This window comes from Plectrocnemia conspersa, unplaced genomic scaffold, assembly GCF_051122295.1.
Source record: "Plectrocnemia conspersa isolate PC_06_02 unplaced genomic scaffold, ASM5112229v1 ptg000011l, whole genome shotgun sequence".
NCBI lineage: Eukaryota > Metazoa > Arthropoda > Insecta > Trichoptera > Polycentropodidae > Plectrocnemia > Plectrocnemia conspersa.
The window spans coordinates 25,821,280-25,836,842 of NW_028277175.1; the positions used below are offsets into that span (position 1 = coordinate 25,821,280).

Sequence of the window (15,563 nt, forward strand, 5' to 3'; positions counted from 1 at the left end):
TATCTCGAATCCCATATAAGTAAAATACTCCTTGTTCTTAGAGAAAATTCGACGATTTTTTAAATGATATCTCTACGATAAGAAGTACGGGTCGTATCCATATTTGAATCTTTGGCAACGGGAGGTGACGCTGCAGTAGTATTTTTATTGAATATTATTACAGTTACATGTTAAAACTTAAGTGTGTGAACGTACGGTGTGCGGGCACGTACCGGTGTGTGAACTTGCCAGATTTGCCACCATAAGAGTGTCCGTTCGCCAGTGTTATTAGAATGCCGCCAAGTTTTGGCCATAATAAACCTAAATAAATACATACATAAATAGGCCTCATACACTACTCTCGCTCTAGCAATTTACAATTGCGAAATTCAACTAAGAAGATAGAAGGGGGGCTTTGGTGCTGCTGCTCTACACACGATGAGGTTGGTGGAGTTGGTTTATAATAAATCTAAATAAATACATATATAAATGGGGCCCCTACAAATCCTTGCGTCTTTTTACAAGAGATACAATTCATTTCGTTATCGGCGTAGCGTCTACTAAATGAAGCGCTATTTTAAATGCTCAGTGACTTTCAGCTGAGATATTTAGAATGCCCCATAGAGTTGCGACTGCGCTCCATATTCTTATCTGTCGCGGCCAGGACGCCAGTACTTGAAAACGCTTTTCTCGCACAAGCCATCCAGCTTCTCAAAAACAAGCCAAACACAATGATATAAGTGCTAATATACTTTAGGTTGTCGTGATAATAATGAGGATATTTACTTATGTTTCACCGATTTTAAAAATACTTTTGTATAAGTCTAACATGAAAAAATAATGATAATAATAAAATGTAGATTTTATTCTGTAGAAAAGTATTTTCGATTTAGTACTAAAGTTAAGGTAAGCAGGGCCAACCCGAGAATATTCAGCGGCTCGGGCTCTGAAGAAAAGGTCATCTTCTACGATAAAAAAAAGTTACATCGGAATATATCAAAACATACTGAAAAAATATATTAATCTTTCCTTATCTGTGATGTGTAGCTCGTACACATAGCTTTTAATTATTAAAATATCTATATTAATATAATAAATGCGGGGTTGGGATTTTAAATGTTCTTTCATTCTATATTTACGGACTAAATATAATAATAATAATAATAACTCATAATAATAATTCATCGGCGCAGCAGATATATTGTCCAAACATATTTTTTTATTATCCATTTTATATTAGTAATACTGTACGTTGAACTATATAAATAAATTTATTATATTTAAAAAAATAATTAAAAATGCACGTCAACCACTGGCGAAAATAGTTTATTGTGTCGGTAGCCGGCTACTAAGCGAGTCGATTTCACGGCGGGGGCTCTGAGGCCCGGCCCCATCATGGAGAGCATTCCCAGAACGCACGAAGGTACACTCCCGGCAACAAAATAACCCATCGATCCATTAGAAACCAATCCATCGCCAAAATATGAAAATAATCGATAAATCGGCATTGCGTGCGTGACAGGACGCGTCGTTTGTATTATCTCGTAAACGCATTATCTTGTCATATTGTGTGTATCTACAGATCGATCCACGATTTTTGCATAATATCTAATTGTATGATGACAATTCGCGCCTGTATATATCCATCATAATACGTCATATAACATTTTGCACATAACCTATTTGTTTGTAATTCAATTTTTTATTTCGCCATCTTGTTTTAATTTTGGCCAAAAGTGTCAAATTTGTATTTTTCAATAGCCATATTGTTTTTTCAGATATTGAAGCTCAGATAAAAGAGATACAGTCAAAGAAAAAGGAAGTAGAAGCCGCAAATCCTGAAGGAAAAGGCGTAGGCCTAGGCGAGAGTGGTTATTATGATCAGGATATATACGACGGATCTGTCAGAGGAAAGTCTCGATATGAAGGTTATGTCACTTCTATTGCTGCCAACGATGAAGTCGAAGATGAAGACGTCGAAGCAGTTCCGTTTAATCAAAATAAAACACGTACCGGATACACAGCTCCTGCAGCGCTCTTGAACGATGTCGCTCAGGTAATATTTTATTTATTTATTATAAACATGAAATTGTCTGATGGATCCAAATAGACCCTGCTTAGCCTGTTCTCGGTCGCAGTAATTTTTCAAAAATGACAAAAAAAACACATGTATCAGTGGCGGTCGGTGAAATGCTTTCGACATTATTGATGGGGAGGCATGCATGCATGCCTCCCCATCTCTTTCACTCTAGTTACTAACACGCGAGCGATTGAGAGGGAAAATATTTCACCGACCGCCACTGATAATACAAAAATTGAGTGTGTACGGGTCAAGCATAACTGGAACGCCAGGAGCGATTTCAACCGAACTTGATACATATAAGATTACTGACTGGAAAAAATACTTTGGGGGTTAAACATCCCTAGGCTCCCAGAGGTGGGGGGTGACATGTAAAAATCAATTTTAGCGTTGAATTAGTAGGTTTCGAGTTCGCTTAGATCAATTGGTGTCAAATCGAGTTATCGGGGTTACTGTATGTATATTATTATTTAATGTAAACGATAAATAGAAAATGTATGCAATGAATTTCTGGGTTTCCTCACAGGATTTCTTGTTTTTTTTACAAAACACTTGATTTTTAATGCTCACTTTTTCCGAAATATTGATTGAAATCTAATTCAAACTAATGCAATTATAGTATCCTTAAAAACTGTTATATCCAGTACAGTAGCTTGCAAAAAACCATATCAACCTCTAATTCATCATATTTCAAAAAAATATTTATTGAAGTGAAGGAAAAGCATGAAATTAATATGTACAATTATAGTCTATGATTTATCTGTATGGTCTATTATTTACTGTATTAAATTTATCTCTTATGATTCATAGAGATAAATATAACACCTTCCCAGTCATGTCCGAGGCAACTTGGAAATTTGTATTTTGTGAATTCTCATCTCAAAAATCACCAAATTTCTCGATTAAATAAATTATCATAGCCTTTTTTTTGTAAAAAATTAAATTTGTACTAATATTTTTAAATGCTTTACAATGGCTGAATTTTCTTATACCACTGCATAGGAAAGGTTGGGTCCGTGCCAGATGTTTTTGAGTCATTGGTAAAAATGCATTGTGACCGAGAAGTGGATAATCTTTCATTATAAATATATTTAAAAAAATAAACTGAAGTATGCTGTCATCCATGCTAGATTGATTGATTGATCTTTAGTTAAAAAATAGCCAGATATTAATTTTCTCTTCAGCGGTCTTTTAGAAGATCTGTGGTTTTTGTGATAGATGTACTTGATAGATGAGAATTAGAGGAAGTCGGCCCATGAACTTTTATTGTGTGTATTGAAAATAAATGTGTGTGCAATTCTTTGGTGGATCCTCTGCCAGTATTTAACACCGCACTATACTTTTTACATTTAGTCTGTCAAAAAATATTTCCATATTGAATTATTATCTTTTTATTCAAGTTGTTTGCTCATTTATAAAGGTCAAAAAATATTTTATTGAAATATATGTGGATGTCTCCTTTGAATGCAATCTTAGACCTAACTGAAATTAAAAAATATTTCAAATTATATAATTATTATTTTGACATTCATCTAAACGTTATGTATTACCATAAATGAGCTCTACTTTTACATTTCACGGCACACTGCCAAGTTAGGAACAAGCAATCTGTTGACGACATCTTTACATGCAATACATCAAACTGTGAATGAGTGTGTGTGAGTAACTTAATAATGGAGTACGCTATATTCCTATTTTACCGATTCCTGATGTTATTTATTATCTGTGAGCATATGTACACATGCACCGAATGTTACAGTTTTTTATACAAGCAACTTCGAATTTTGTTGATATAAAATCAATACCAAAAGTTTCGGAATTATATTTTCTAATCCCGGGATTCATAGCTATTGAAAATCGTCCAGGATCACGGGATTGGATTCCCTAGTTGCGACATTAGATTTTCTATAATAGGTAGTATTTTTAATCAAATCTAGCTAAAACACATTTTTAAATGCATTAAAAAATTAGTATAAATTATCACTCCACAGTAAAAAAATATCAAACAGTTTAAAAGTTAATTTGTTTTATAAATTTCAGAGCGAAAAAGACTTCGATCCTTTTGCTGATAGGCGTCGGCCCACGATCGCCGACCGCGAAGATGAATACCGTCAAAAGAGGAGACGGATGATTATCTCTCCTGAACGCATAGATCCTTTCGCCGAAGGTTAGTTTCAACATTTTACTATATATATAGTTTTATTTTTTGGTTTATGTTCATGTAAATATTTATAGTCACATTTCAAAAGTAAAATATTAGGCTTTTTATTTATGTTTTATTCGACATTTAAATATGTACTACTTGAAATGTTTCTTACGAATATTGCTTTTCCTTTATTATGTAAGTTGGGGTTACTTGAATGAAAGTAGATACGTGCAAGAAAGATGTTTGGGAATAATACGTAATTTTTTAAATCAATCAATTACAAGAGATAATGTTATATCTCTGAACGTTATTAAGAATTTTAAAAATGTAAATCATACTAATATAAGTAATTTTTTCTCTTCGAGGGTATCGCAAGGTGTCGGCGACTCTACACTATATGGTAATGTTTATCCTGGTTCGGATACGGAGAACTGTTTTCACTTTAGTTAACCGAAAACGACACACTACCGATTGTACACATATTAAATTCAGTCGATTAATCAGATTATATTCCCGTGTGAATGTATGCGTGAATTGAACAGAAAATATTAATTGCCCCAGCTTTTTTCTAGGTTCTACCTTTGTGACATTGCAAGTGCGTATATAGGACCAAATATATGCATTTATGGAGTGGACGCAGCCGATAATGTACGTATGATTCGCGGGAAGATATAACAGGGCACTAAGATACTGGCTGTTATATTTTATTGTAACGAATTAGGGATTTCAATCTTGCAATTTACAAATATACGTGATGATAACTTTCACATTGCCCGTTTCTCAGTGGACCTGTGTTATGTATTTATTTATGTTAGGTGTTGACTATATCTTTCGTGTGTTCTTACAAAGAAAATAAGTCATTTGCTAAATTTACGATACCGTCATTGAGCATACTATATAAATCGGTACATAAATGAGATTGATGGATGCGTTTGCAATGTTTAAGACGCTTGTTAATTTTATATATTCGGAAATGTTTCAGGTGGAAAGACGCCGGATTTAGGTTCTCGCACATACACGGAAATTATGAAAGAACAGCTATTGAAAGGAGAAGAAACGGAGGTGGGTTTTTGATATTTAACAAGATTCGTACAGATGATTTATATTGTTTTTTTTTTTAGTTGAGGAAGAAAATTATTGAAAAAGCTAAAGATGGAACTTTACGTCAAGTGTCATCTAGTAATGGTGAAGCTAAGAACAATGCCGCAGCTGCGGGGAAGAAACGAGGACGTTGGGATCAGACTGTCGAAGAGCATTTCGTTCCTGCTAAAAAGCAAGTCATATCGACTCCAACCTCATGGGAAGCAGCCGATGTTAGTATTTTTTTTATATACACATACAAATATATTAATATCAAAATTCATTAAAATATCTAAGGAAAGTATTTTAAATAATTAAGTTATAAATTCATTTTTCGCATAAATTATATTTCAGCGTACTGAACCACGTTGGGACGAAACACCCGGGCATGGACGTGGCGGAGAGACACCTGGAGCCACTCCAGGACAGAGCACCCGCATGTGGGATGCCACTCCAAGTCATGCCACTCCTGGCCGTGAAACACCAGCACAGCCTCCCAGTCGTAGAAACAGATGGGACGAGACGCCTAAAACAGAACGAGGTTAGATTAATCAATTCCTTCTATTGTGTTGATAGTAAGACCACATATATTAACATATCACTCTTTTCAGAAACTCCCGGTCATAACAGTGGTTGGGCAGAAACACCCCGCACAGATCGCGGTGGAGATCTCATACAAGAAACACCAACTCCTGGCGCTTCTAAAAGACGATCTCGTTGGGACGAAACTCCATCTGCGGCTGGGGGTCTCACACCTTCAGCCACACCGTCACAAACGACACCATCGCACGCCACGCCTTCGCATGCAACTCCGTCGATGACTCCTGGTCATACGCCTTCGCATGGAACGCCGACGCCGCACCACACCCCAATATTCACACCTGGAGGATCAACGCCCATCGGAATCAAAGCCATGGGACTTGCGACCCCTACGCCTGGTCACTTAGCCGCAATGACGGTAGAACAGTTGCAGACGTATCGTTGGGAGAAAGAAATCGATGAGCGAAATCGACCTTACACAGACGAAGAATTGGAAGCTATGTTTCCAGCCGGATATAAAATATTACCACCTCCGGCCGGTTATATACCCATTCGTACGCCAGCCAGGAAATTAACAGCGACTCCGACCCCTGGTGGCTCTGGAACTCCTTTGGGATTTTTCTTGCAAACCGAAGAACCGGGAGCGGCGAATCGTTTATTAGACGGCCAACCGAAACAAGCAAATTTACCATTCATGAAACCCGAAGACGCTCAGTATTTCGATAAATTGCTGGCCGACGTCGACGAAGACAGTCTACCCCCTGAAGAACAAATCGAGAGGAAAATTATGAAGCTCCTTTTGAAGATCAAAAATGGAACCCCTCCCATGTGCAAAGCGGCTCTCAGACAAATCACGGATAAAGCTCGCGAATTCGGCGCTGGACCACTCTTCAATCAAATCTTGCCACTACTGATGAGTCCGACGTTGGAAGATCAAGAAAGACATTTGCTCGTTAAAGTCATTGATAGAATTTTGTATAAGCTTGATGACTTAGTCAGACCTTACGTCCACAAAATATTGGTGGTGATAGAACCGTTATTGATTGATGAAGATTATTATGCTCGCGTTGAAGGCAGGGAAATTATTAGTAATTTAGCCAAAGCTGCAGGTCTCGCCACTATGATTTCCACAATGAGACCCGATATTGATAACATTGACGAATACGTGAGAAACACAACTGCTCGTGCTTTTGCTGTAGTCGCGTCGGCTCTCGGTATTCCATCCCTTTTACCCTTCTTGAAGGCTGTGTGCCGATCGAAGAAATCATGGCAAGCGAGACACACTGGCATTAAAATCGTGCAACAGATCGCCATTCTAATGGGCTGCGCCATATTACCACATTTGAAATCTCTCGTGGAAATTATCGAACACGGACTTGTGGATGAGCAACAGAAAGTACGAACAATCACTGCTCTCGCCAGTGCAGCTTTAGCAGAAGCCGCTACACCGTATGGTATTGAATCGTTCGATTCGGTCTTAAAACCGCTCTGGAAGGGTATCAGAACACACAGAGGCAAAGGCTTAGCCGCTTTCTTAAAAGCCATCGGTTATTTGATTCCTCTCATGGACGCCGAATACGCCAATTATTACACAAGGGAAGTGATGTTGATCTTAATCCGAGAGTTTCAATCGCCCGACGAAGAAATGAAGAAGATCGTCTTGAAGGTTGTGAAACAATGCTGCGGAACTGACGGTGTCGAGTCACAGTATATTATGGACGAGATCTTACCGCATTTCTTCAAACACTTCTGGAATCATAGAATGGCTTTGGATCGTAGAAATTATAGGCAACTTGTAGATACGACTGTCGAGATAGCAAATAAAGTAAGTTTGAATTTTGTATTAAGTTTATGTAAAGAATTGACCTGAGTAGATTCCAGTTGTGGTTAGGGATTGCAGTAATACCGGTATTACCGAGAGAAAAAACATCAATCAGCATATTTTAATTATTATTTATTTTAAACTATATCATGTTTGTAATAGAAAAAAATATTGCATTATTTTTCAATGAAAAGGTCTTTTTAAAAAAAAAGCATATTTCACTTAAATTTTTCAAATAAATTTCTTATTTAAATATAATTATTGAGACGTACTTATTGTTAATATTTAACATCTATGTTTAGTGAAACATATTCCGTGAACTATTTGGGTAAAAATATGTCTGAATGGAGATAAAAATGTACAAAAAGAAAGAATTTTGTGTATGCAATACCTGCGTTTGTTTTCACTTCGCCAGCCATCCCTATCATAAAAAGGGGGCGGCGCGGTTGTTACTCTGTTACATAACATAATTACTGGGAATTGCTAGGTACCGTTGGACTTACCTGAGATAAACAAATGTATTCTTTTTATGTTGACACGTGCATATCGAAAATGTTAAATTAAATTTTAAAAATTGCGCTAAAATATCGGCCGGTAGGGTTTTCGCATAGGTAGGGTGGGCCGATGTTTCGCCCCTCTAGTACTAAAAGGGATAATATTATTCTACTTTGATATTCTACCTTGATAAAACTACTTAGGTTACAGTGAGCATCATTTTTTTCTCTGCTTCTGCTTTCCAGCATTATAAACATCATCGTTTTCGTAGTTCTAAGCTATAGAGATATCGTTTTCAATAAATAAGATGTTTGGATTTAAATATATATATATATTTACGGTACTACCGGTATTTCATTTTGTAATACTGGTAGTCCAGAAGGTCAATTTTTGTCCCAATACTGATATTACTGGTACCGGTACTACCAATATTGCAATCCCTAGTTGTGATGGAAATGAAACCATTGATAATTTTTTAATATAATCTTCAACTGTACTGCTTTGAATTCCGATTTCCGATTCCTTCACACAATACTATATTTTCTCTATTCACACTTTCGAATGCCTTTGAAATCTGTATCAAATGTTGAAGTTTTATTCTCATGGTATATATGTAATCTAGACTATTATTATTACCTAAGGTTGGTGCGTCAGAGATCATCAATCGTGTCGTAGATGATTTAAAAGACGAGAACGAGCAATACAGAAAAATGGTGATGGAATCTATAGAAAAGATCATGGGTAATTTAGGAGCTGCCGATATCGACTCACGTCTTGAGGAGCAGCTTATTGACGGTATTCTCTATGCTTTCCAAGAGCAAACGACAGAGGTATTATAATACGATCTTATTGCTTTTGTTAATTGTTGTCTTTATTTTAATTTTTGTTTAAATTTTAGGATGTCGTGATGTTGAACGGCTTCGGAACAATAGTCAACCAATTGGGCAAAAGGGTCAAACCTTATTTGCCGCAGATTTGTGGTACGATTTTGTGGCGATTGAACAACAAATCGGCGAAGGTTCGTCAGCAAGCCGCCGATCTTATCGCGCGCATAGCCGTAGTAATGAAGACCTGTCAAGAGGTGAGTGTTTATGATAATTGAATATTCTTTGTCGCATAATATGGATTGATTGACTTTATTCTTATTTTTGCATAGGAAAAATTGATGGGTCATCTTGGTGTAGTGTTGTACGAATATTTAGGTGAAGAATACCCAGAAGTTTTAGGTTCTATTTTAGGCGCATTAAAAGCAATCGTAAACGTAATCGGCATGACTAAAATGACGCCGCCTATTAAAGATTTACTACCTCGTCTCACACCAATCTTAAAAAATAGGTAATGAATAGATAACTTGATAAATGAAATATTATAAATATTAATCGTCAAATTTATTTTAGGCATGAAAAAGTACAAGAAAATTGTATAGATTTAGTTGGTCGTATTGCGGATCGCGGTCCGGAATACGTATCAGCCCGTGAATGGATGAGGATTTGTTTCGAACTCCTCGAGCTTTTAAAAGCCCACAAAAAGGCGATCAGGAGAGCCACCGTAAACACATTTGGTTACATTGCGAAAGCTATTGGACCGCACGACGTATTGGCGACGCTTTTGAACAATCTTAAGGTCCAAGAGCGACAGAACCGAGTGTGCACCACAGTAGCCATAGCCATTGTGGCCGAAACTTGCTCGCCCTTCACAGTATTACCAGCGTTGATGAACGAGTATAGAGTACCAGAGCTGAACGTGCAAAACGGTGTTTTAAAGTCATTGTCATTCTTGTTTGAATATATCGGCGAGATGGGCAAAGATTATATTTACGCAGTCAGCCCCTTGTTAGAAGACGCTCTCATGGATAGAGATTTGGTGCACAGACAGACTGCTTGCGCTGCTATAAAACACATGGCTTTGGGAGTGTACGGATTCGGATGTGAAGATGCCCTCATTCATCTGTTGAATCATGTTTGGCCGAATATATTCGAGACTTCGCCTCATCTTGTACAGGCTTTCATGGACGCTATCGAAGGACTCAGGGTAGCGTTGGGACCGATCAAAATTTTACAGTACGCGTTACAGGTAATTCAAATATAATGTTAATTTATTTAAATCAAAAATCTTGCTCTGTATCTACTACTTACCTTTCGTTGATGCGACAGTGGCGATTAATAGATACTTGTGGAAATAAGAATATTCTTATTAGACAAATATACCAATGGAAATTAATCAATTGAAAGAACACACAAATATTAGTGTATGTTAATAATCACTTGCCACATGTGTCATGTTTCTGAAAAAAAAATATTAAATTACTTAACTCGTGATTAACTTCAGGCAACAAATTAAATAGTCACAACTTTGGGTCAGAATAAAAATCTAATCGCAGTCAGAATTTTATTAACAGACTGGTCATAATTTTATTATTCAGAATCAGAATAAATATCAAATATTTAGAATGAAAATAGCATACACTACTATAACACTATTACCAAATAGAAAAAGATTCTGACTATCTGTCAAAATATTTTTTACCATTTAATATAAATTCTGACCATCTAATATTTACTCTAGCTGCTTATATTCTGACATTTTAATATAAATTCTGACCCGAAAAATACGAGCCCTAACTCCATGCGTTCTAGATGTTTATTATATTTAATTTTAAAATTATATTAGTTTTATAATAATATGTCGTCATATGGCAGCAATTACATTTTTTTATTTTTTAGGGACTATTCCATCCAGCGCGGAAAGTAAGAGACGTATATTGGAAGATATATAATTCACTTTACATCGGCGGTCAAGATGCCCTGGTTGCTGGCTATCCGAGAATACAAAACGATCCGAACAATCACTACTCGAGATACGAACTAGACCATATGATATAAAATATTTTTAAGATTAAAACAGATTGTTTGTACACATTTTTACTTTACTTAAATTGGATCTATTTATTGCGCAAGAGTTTGACTATTGCATATAATTTTTTTTATATGTATATTCTGTAATTCTATACTGATTAATTCATGTCCAATGTAGAACACATACTTATGTAGAAATGAATTATTAAAAGTCTATTTCATATTTCATTTATTATTTTTTATTTTATTCCTCAACATTCTTTCCTTCTAGTTTATTAGATCAGATTTAAATAACATCTCAGATATATTCTAAGTTATATATTTCATCATTAACACCAACTGAACAAACATTAAATTATGGTTTATTGGATATACATTGAAAAAGTGTTTTTTAGAACGGAAAAAGCCTGTATATATTTTTTAACATCATAATATAATTTCTTGATAAAATAGTAATAGGTACGAGTTAAACCTTTCTATGCTACAAATAAATATAAAAATTAGCCACCGTTGCGACATATTTTATGCGAAATATTTCAATTACGCATTAAAAATATTTACCTAATAATTACTTGTGTTTTCTTTACTGCTCAGTGTTGTCATATAGTGAATTTCCAGTCCAGGTCAAAAGCAATAAAATCTTGCCATCGCTGTGAAAATGCTCGATTATTAAGCGTTTTTTATTAAGACTATGACAATATTACGAGTGAGAATCAAAGAAAGCACATCGAAACCGAATTTAGACCAATAGGAGAACGCCAAAAACATCTATCCCTTATCAGAAGCAAAAAATCCACGTCAAAAGCAATAAAATCGTATCGGCGCTGTCGCAGTGGGAATGTTCGGTAACGAAAATTTTTGCCTTTTAAGAAGTGATAATTGTTTTTGCGCTTTCCTATTGACCAAAATACGGTTTGAAAATACTTTGATCAGCCATCTTATATTATAAGTCCATAGTAATATCGGTAAGGATAGCTATCATATTTTAAAACATAGTGTAATATCGAAATACAGACACACTGTGGAGCAATAAGTGAGATGCAAAGTCTGTACTTATTCTTCCGCTTATTTTTCCCTGAGAGATGAGTTGGCTTAGTTTGTATTTTGAGCTTGACCTAATGGGAGTTCTAAAACTATAATTAATTTTAGAGCTTTCATTAGGTTTGGTTCGAATAGCAAATGGACGCTTCGCAACTGTCAAATTGAGTTTCAGACATTTTAGATAAGCATATTAGCGCCTATCAGTGTTAAATTATATTTTCGCTAGTAGAAATATATATCTACTAGAGCAAATGTATTAGGACTTAACTAGTGAAAAAATAACTTTACCAAAAAATACACATTCGTTGTAAATAAATAATAATAAGTATGTAAATATATGTATACATATATACATATTACTATATATAGAAAAGTTGAAATCATATAATTTTACTAGAACTTGCTAGATAATTAATATTTTCACTGGTAAAAATATATATCTACTGGTAAAAATGTATTCTGATATGATTTTACAGAAATGACTAAATTCGAGATTGTTTTTTCTAGATTTTCTTTTAGGAATGATCACATGAAACTGAATGTATTATTTATTTATTTTGCTGCATTAAATTTAGTTGTCAAATTACCAATAATGCAATCTATAAAAACATTAAATGTATATACTTTAGCTGGTGCTGTTGCTGATTTTTCGTCATTTCTTTGCTTCTTCCTTAGATATTCGATTTGAAATTTCAGATCGAATTCCTAAATTTACTGCTATTAATTTATATTTGTTGAATATTTCCTTTCATGTCAAATAATTTTTAAACGTTTAAAAAGCAGTAAAGTAAACAATAATTTGTAAACAAAGTTGTCCCACAAACAGAGCCGTGTCAGAAAACTACAACCTGTCTCTTTGAATAATAATGTTTATTATGAAAGTACTACTAGAAAGTGGGTTCTTTTGAAGGCAATGTTCTGCTCTTTTTATTTCTTGTATAATATGTATAAAAAAGGGCTAAAGGAACTTAATAAAGGAAATACATCAGTATATAGGTACATCTCAAATAACTGTAGTTTAGTTTTTACATTTTTATAAGTATATTCTTACTATGATTTTTTTCTAGTTGGGCCCCTCATGGAGAACAGGCCCCAGGAATTTTTCCTTTCCCCCCCTCCCTCTCGGCAGGCCTCCGCACGAGACAACCATTTTCTTTCGTAAGGAAAATTTGTCACATACTTTTACTAATATATCACAATGCAAATCAGATGTTTCACTAACTATGGAGACAAAGTCTTTAATTTTGTTTTGAATGCTACAATTTGATAAAAAATATTATATATAATACATAAAGAGTAGAGGTTCACAATCAGTAAAAAATCAATTCATAAATTATTAAAATATATTTATTAAAACATTAAAATACTTGTACATTATTCAGAATAAAGAATCTCCGACACAAGTCTCATATCCAAGTCTTCGACGGTTGGAATCCGCTCATTCATGCCTTCCATTATATCGACTTTTCCGTTGACCACCAAGCAATCCTCATTCTCACAATCGCAATAATCACTCTTCACGCAATCAAAGTCGTCGTTTCTTCCCTTCAGTGAATAATTATCCTCAATGGTATCCATGCTGTACACACTCGGAGTCATGGCCATGTTTAGAGAAGGATATATCACGAAAGCGAACAGAGCAAGCGCCATCAGCAGCTGTATCGGAACTGCCACAGCCCAGTACTTTTGAGGATAGTAATATATGTTCATGCTATGCAACCATTCGTCTGGAATTATCGCCCAGCATAAGTACACGACGAAGAAAGTTCGACAAGCTAGAAAGACGACGAATCCGTAAATGGAGCGAGCGTACGTGGGAGCTGGTGTATGTTCGGGCATTTTACGGTTCATATGTATCAGAGAGTGGAGGACCGAACGCATTAATCGTCTCTAAAACCAGGCTGAGATTGCTCAGGATGGATTTTATGCTCACGCGGAGGACTTTCAGGTCGGTGCCGTAAAGTTTTCTGAAAGTATTAAATAATACATTAGATGTAATATTTTTTATATTAGGTTGTCCCAGAAGCGGAAAGTAGTAAAATAAATATTGACTTGTCTATTAGTTTTAAATCTCAAAAGAAGCACAAGATGTTGTTTAATATTGCCTAAGGAATAATAAAAATTATCTTAGTTAAGAACATGACTCGCTTAATTTTTATAGTGAACTGCAACGAAACTCGGTTTAGAAATTATTACAAATAAAAATAAACGGAAGTGTTGATGATAATGACACAGGGGACAACCTTTATTTTTAGAAAAAAATGTTGATATTTGTTTACATGATGAGTTTTTTAAAGCCTATCGTGATGGTTTTCTTAACTGCGCTCTTCTTTATCTCGCCGTCCACCTTCATTACATTGTATACTATTTCAGTAATCCTATGATTTGGGAATGTCAGTTCTGTAGTTCTATAACAAACAAAGTGCATATGTAACTTGAATATTTTATTTAATATTCCAAACAAAAAGAGTTAATACATATCATAGTCGGACATGTTTGAACATTGGATATGAAATTATAATTATTAATGTAAATCAAAAAGAAAACACAGTCTATTATCAAAGAGGTTATGTCCCATCACACCTGACGTTTCTAGTGTTACCATAAACAACGCTTATCAATGTATGTACATCTACAAAAATTATATACAATGTTTAAAAAATATTTTTAAATTCTAAACTTTTTATTATTTTTGGTGTAAGATATATAGCAATGTACGCTACAGCTTCTACTTTTTATACAAAAAACATGCACACTAAACCAATACATCGTATGGTAGGAGTTGATAACCAGCTACTGTAATATTATATAATATTTTTTTGTGCGAAATAAGCAGAAATATTAACATTTATAACTGGATGTTACCCAGACGAAAAACCTTGAATCGAGCATTGCCACTTCATGAATAAGCGAGACAACGAACTATATTAGGAAAATGCATTGATTGAATTATAATTTGTTAATAATCGAATATTTGATGTATTTTATTAATTATGAAAAATAATTTAAATTAAATTCCCGCCTCTGGACCTTTTGCAGCACCTGATCCATTCGATGACTTTTTCGTACATTTCGGGCGGAATCAATGCTATAAATTGCCAGATATTGGTTTTTAGATGCTCTAACATGCGGGTTTGTCGGCGTGGACACGACTCTTAACGTAACTCCACAAAAAAATCTAGCGACATTAAATCGCATGATGGAAATGTGTCTCATCAAAGAAGAAGATTTTCTTTGAAAAATCAGCATTAACTTCCTGCTGCTCGAACACCCAATATATGTATATTCCTCGCTGTCAATGGTCTCTGGCTTTCACTTTTTGTGTTATCTGAATGTTATATGGGTGTAGGTGCAAGTACAGATTCAAAATACACCAAAGGGCCGATGATTCTATAATTCTGGGTCTTTAGCCATACTTTCAGTTACAGAAAAAATATTTTCTGCTGCACGGGTGCCATGATGATGCATAAGTCTTACCCTATCTTCAACGCTTCCAACCTCATTACATTTTTTCACTATGTTGCG

At 35.0% G+C, this 15,563-nt stretch overlaps 2 protein-coding genes across 3 annotated transcripts; one reads left to right on the plus strand and one right to left on the minus strand.

The window, feature by feature from the left end:
- The first annotated feature begins 1,307 nt into the window (after positions 1 to 1,307).
- On the plus strand, positions 1,308 to 11,225 carry Sf3b1 (splicing factor 3b subunit 1). Of its 2 annotated transcripts, XM_088198781.1 has the most exons (12): positions 1,308 to 1,402; positions 1,758 to 2,035; positions 4,100 to 4,226; positions 5,188 to 5,267; positions 5,327 to 5,518; positions 5,640 to 5,826; positions 5,897 to 7,650; positions 8,784 to 8,972; positions 9,041 to 9,223; positions 9,299 to 9,477; positions 9,540 to 10,215; positions 10,866 to 11,225. In XM_088198781.1, the coding sequence occupies exons 1-12, from the start codon at positions 1,375 to 1,377 to the stop codon at positions 11,022 to 11,024; spliced, it is 4,032 nt and encodes a 1,343-aa protein (XP_088054907.1). In that variant the 5' UTR covers positions 1,308 to 1,374; the 3' UTR covers positions 11,025 to 11,225. The 2 variants fall into 2 exon arrangements, with proteins under 2 accessions (XP_088054907.1, XP_088054909.1); XM_088198783.1 differs by lacking the exons at positions 1,308 to 1,402; positions 1,758 to 2,035 and adding an exon at positions 4,778 to 4,853 and having other exon boundaries at positions 4,163 to 4,226.
- Positions 11,226 to 13,367: 2,142 nt separating this feature from the next.
- Positions 13,368 to 14,681, minus strand: PIG-P (phosphatidylinositol glycan anchor biosynthesis class P). Its single transcript, XM_088197092.1, has 3 exons — positions 14,516 to 14,681; positions 14,318 to 14,446; positions 13,368 to 14,005 (listed from the first exon to the last, which is right to left on the minus strand). The coding sequence occupies exon 3, from the start codon at positions 13,917 to 13,919 to the stop codon at positions 13,413 to 13,415; it is 507 nt and encodes a 168-aa protein (XP_088053218.1). The 5' UTR covers positions 13,920 to 14,005; positions 14,318 to 14,446; positions 14,516 to 14,681; the 3' UTR covers positions 13,368 to 13,412.
- Between the last annotated feature and the right edge of the window lie 882 nt (positions 14,682 to 15,563).

What these genes read in the sequence shown, in the direction of transcription:
- Sf3b1 (XM_088198781.1), top strand. Translation starts at nt 1,375, where the DNA reads ATGGAGAGCATTCCCAGAACGCACGAAG. An exon ending in GACGCCTAAAACAGAACGAG is followed by an intron (nt 5,827 to 5,896) that starts GTTAGATTAATC and finishes CACTCTTTTCAG; the next exon opens with AAACTCCCGGTCATAACAGT. An exon ending in TCCAAGAGCAAACGACAGAG is followed by an intron (nt 8,973 to 9,040) that starts GTATTATAATAC and finishes TTTAAATTTTAG; the next exon opens with GATGTCGTGATGTTGAACGG.
- PIG-P (XM_088197092.1), bottom strand. Translation starts at nt 13,919, where the DNA reads ATGCGTTCGGTCCTCCACTCTCTGATACATATGAACCGTAAAATGCCC.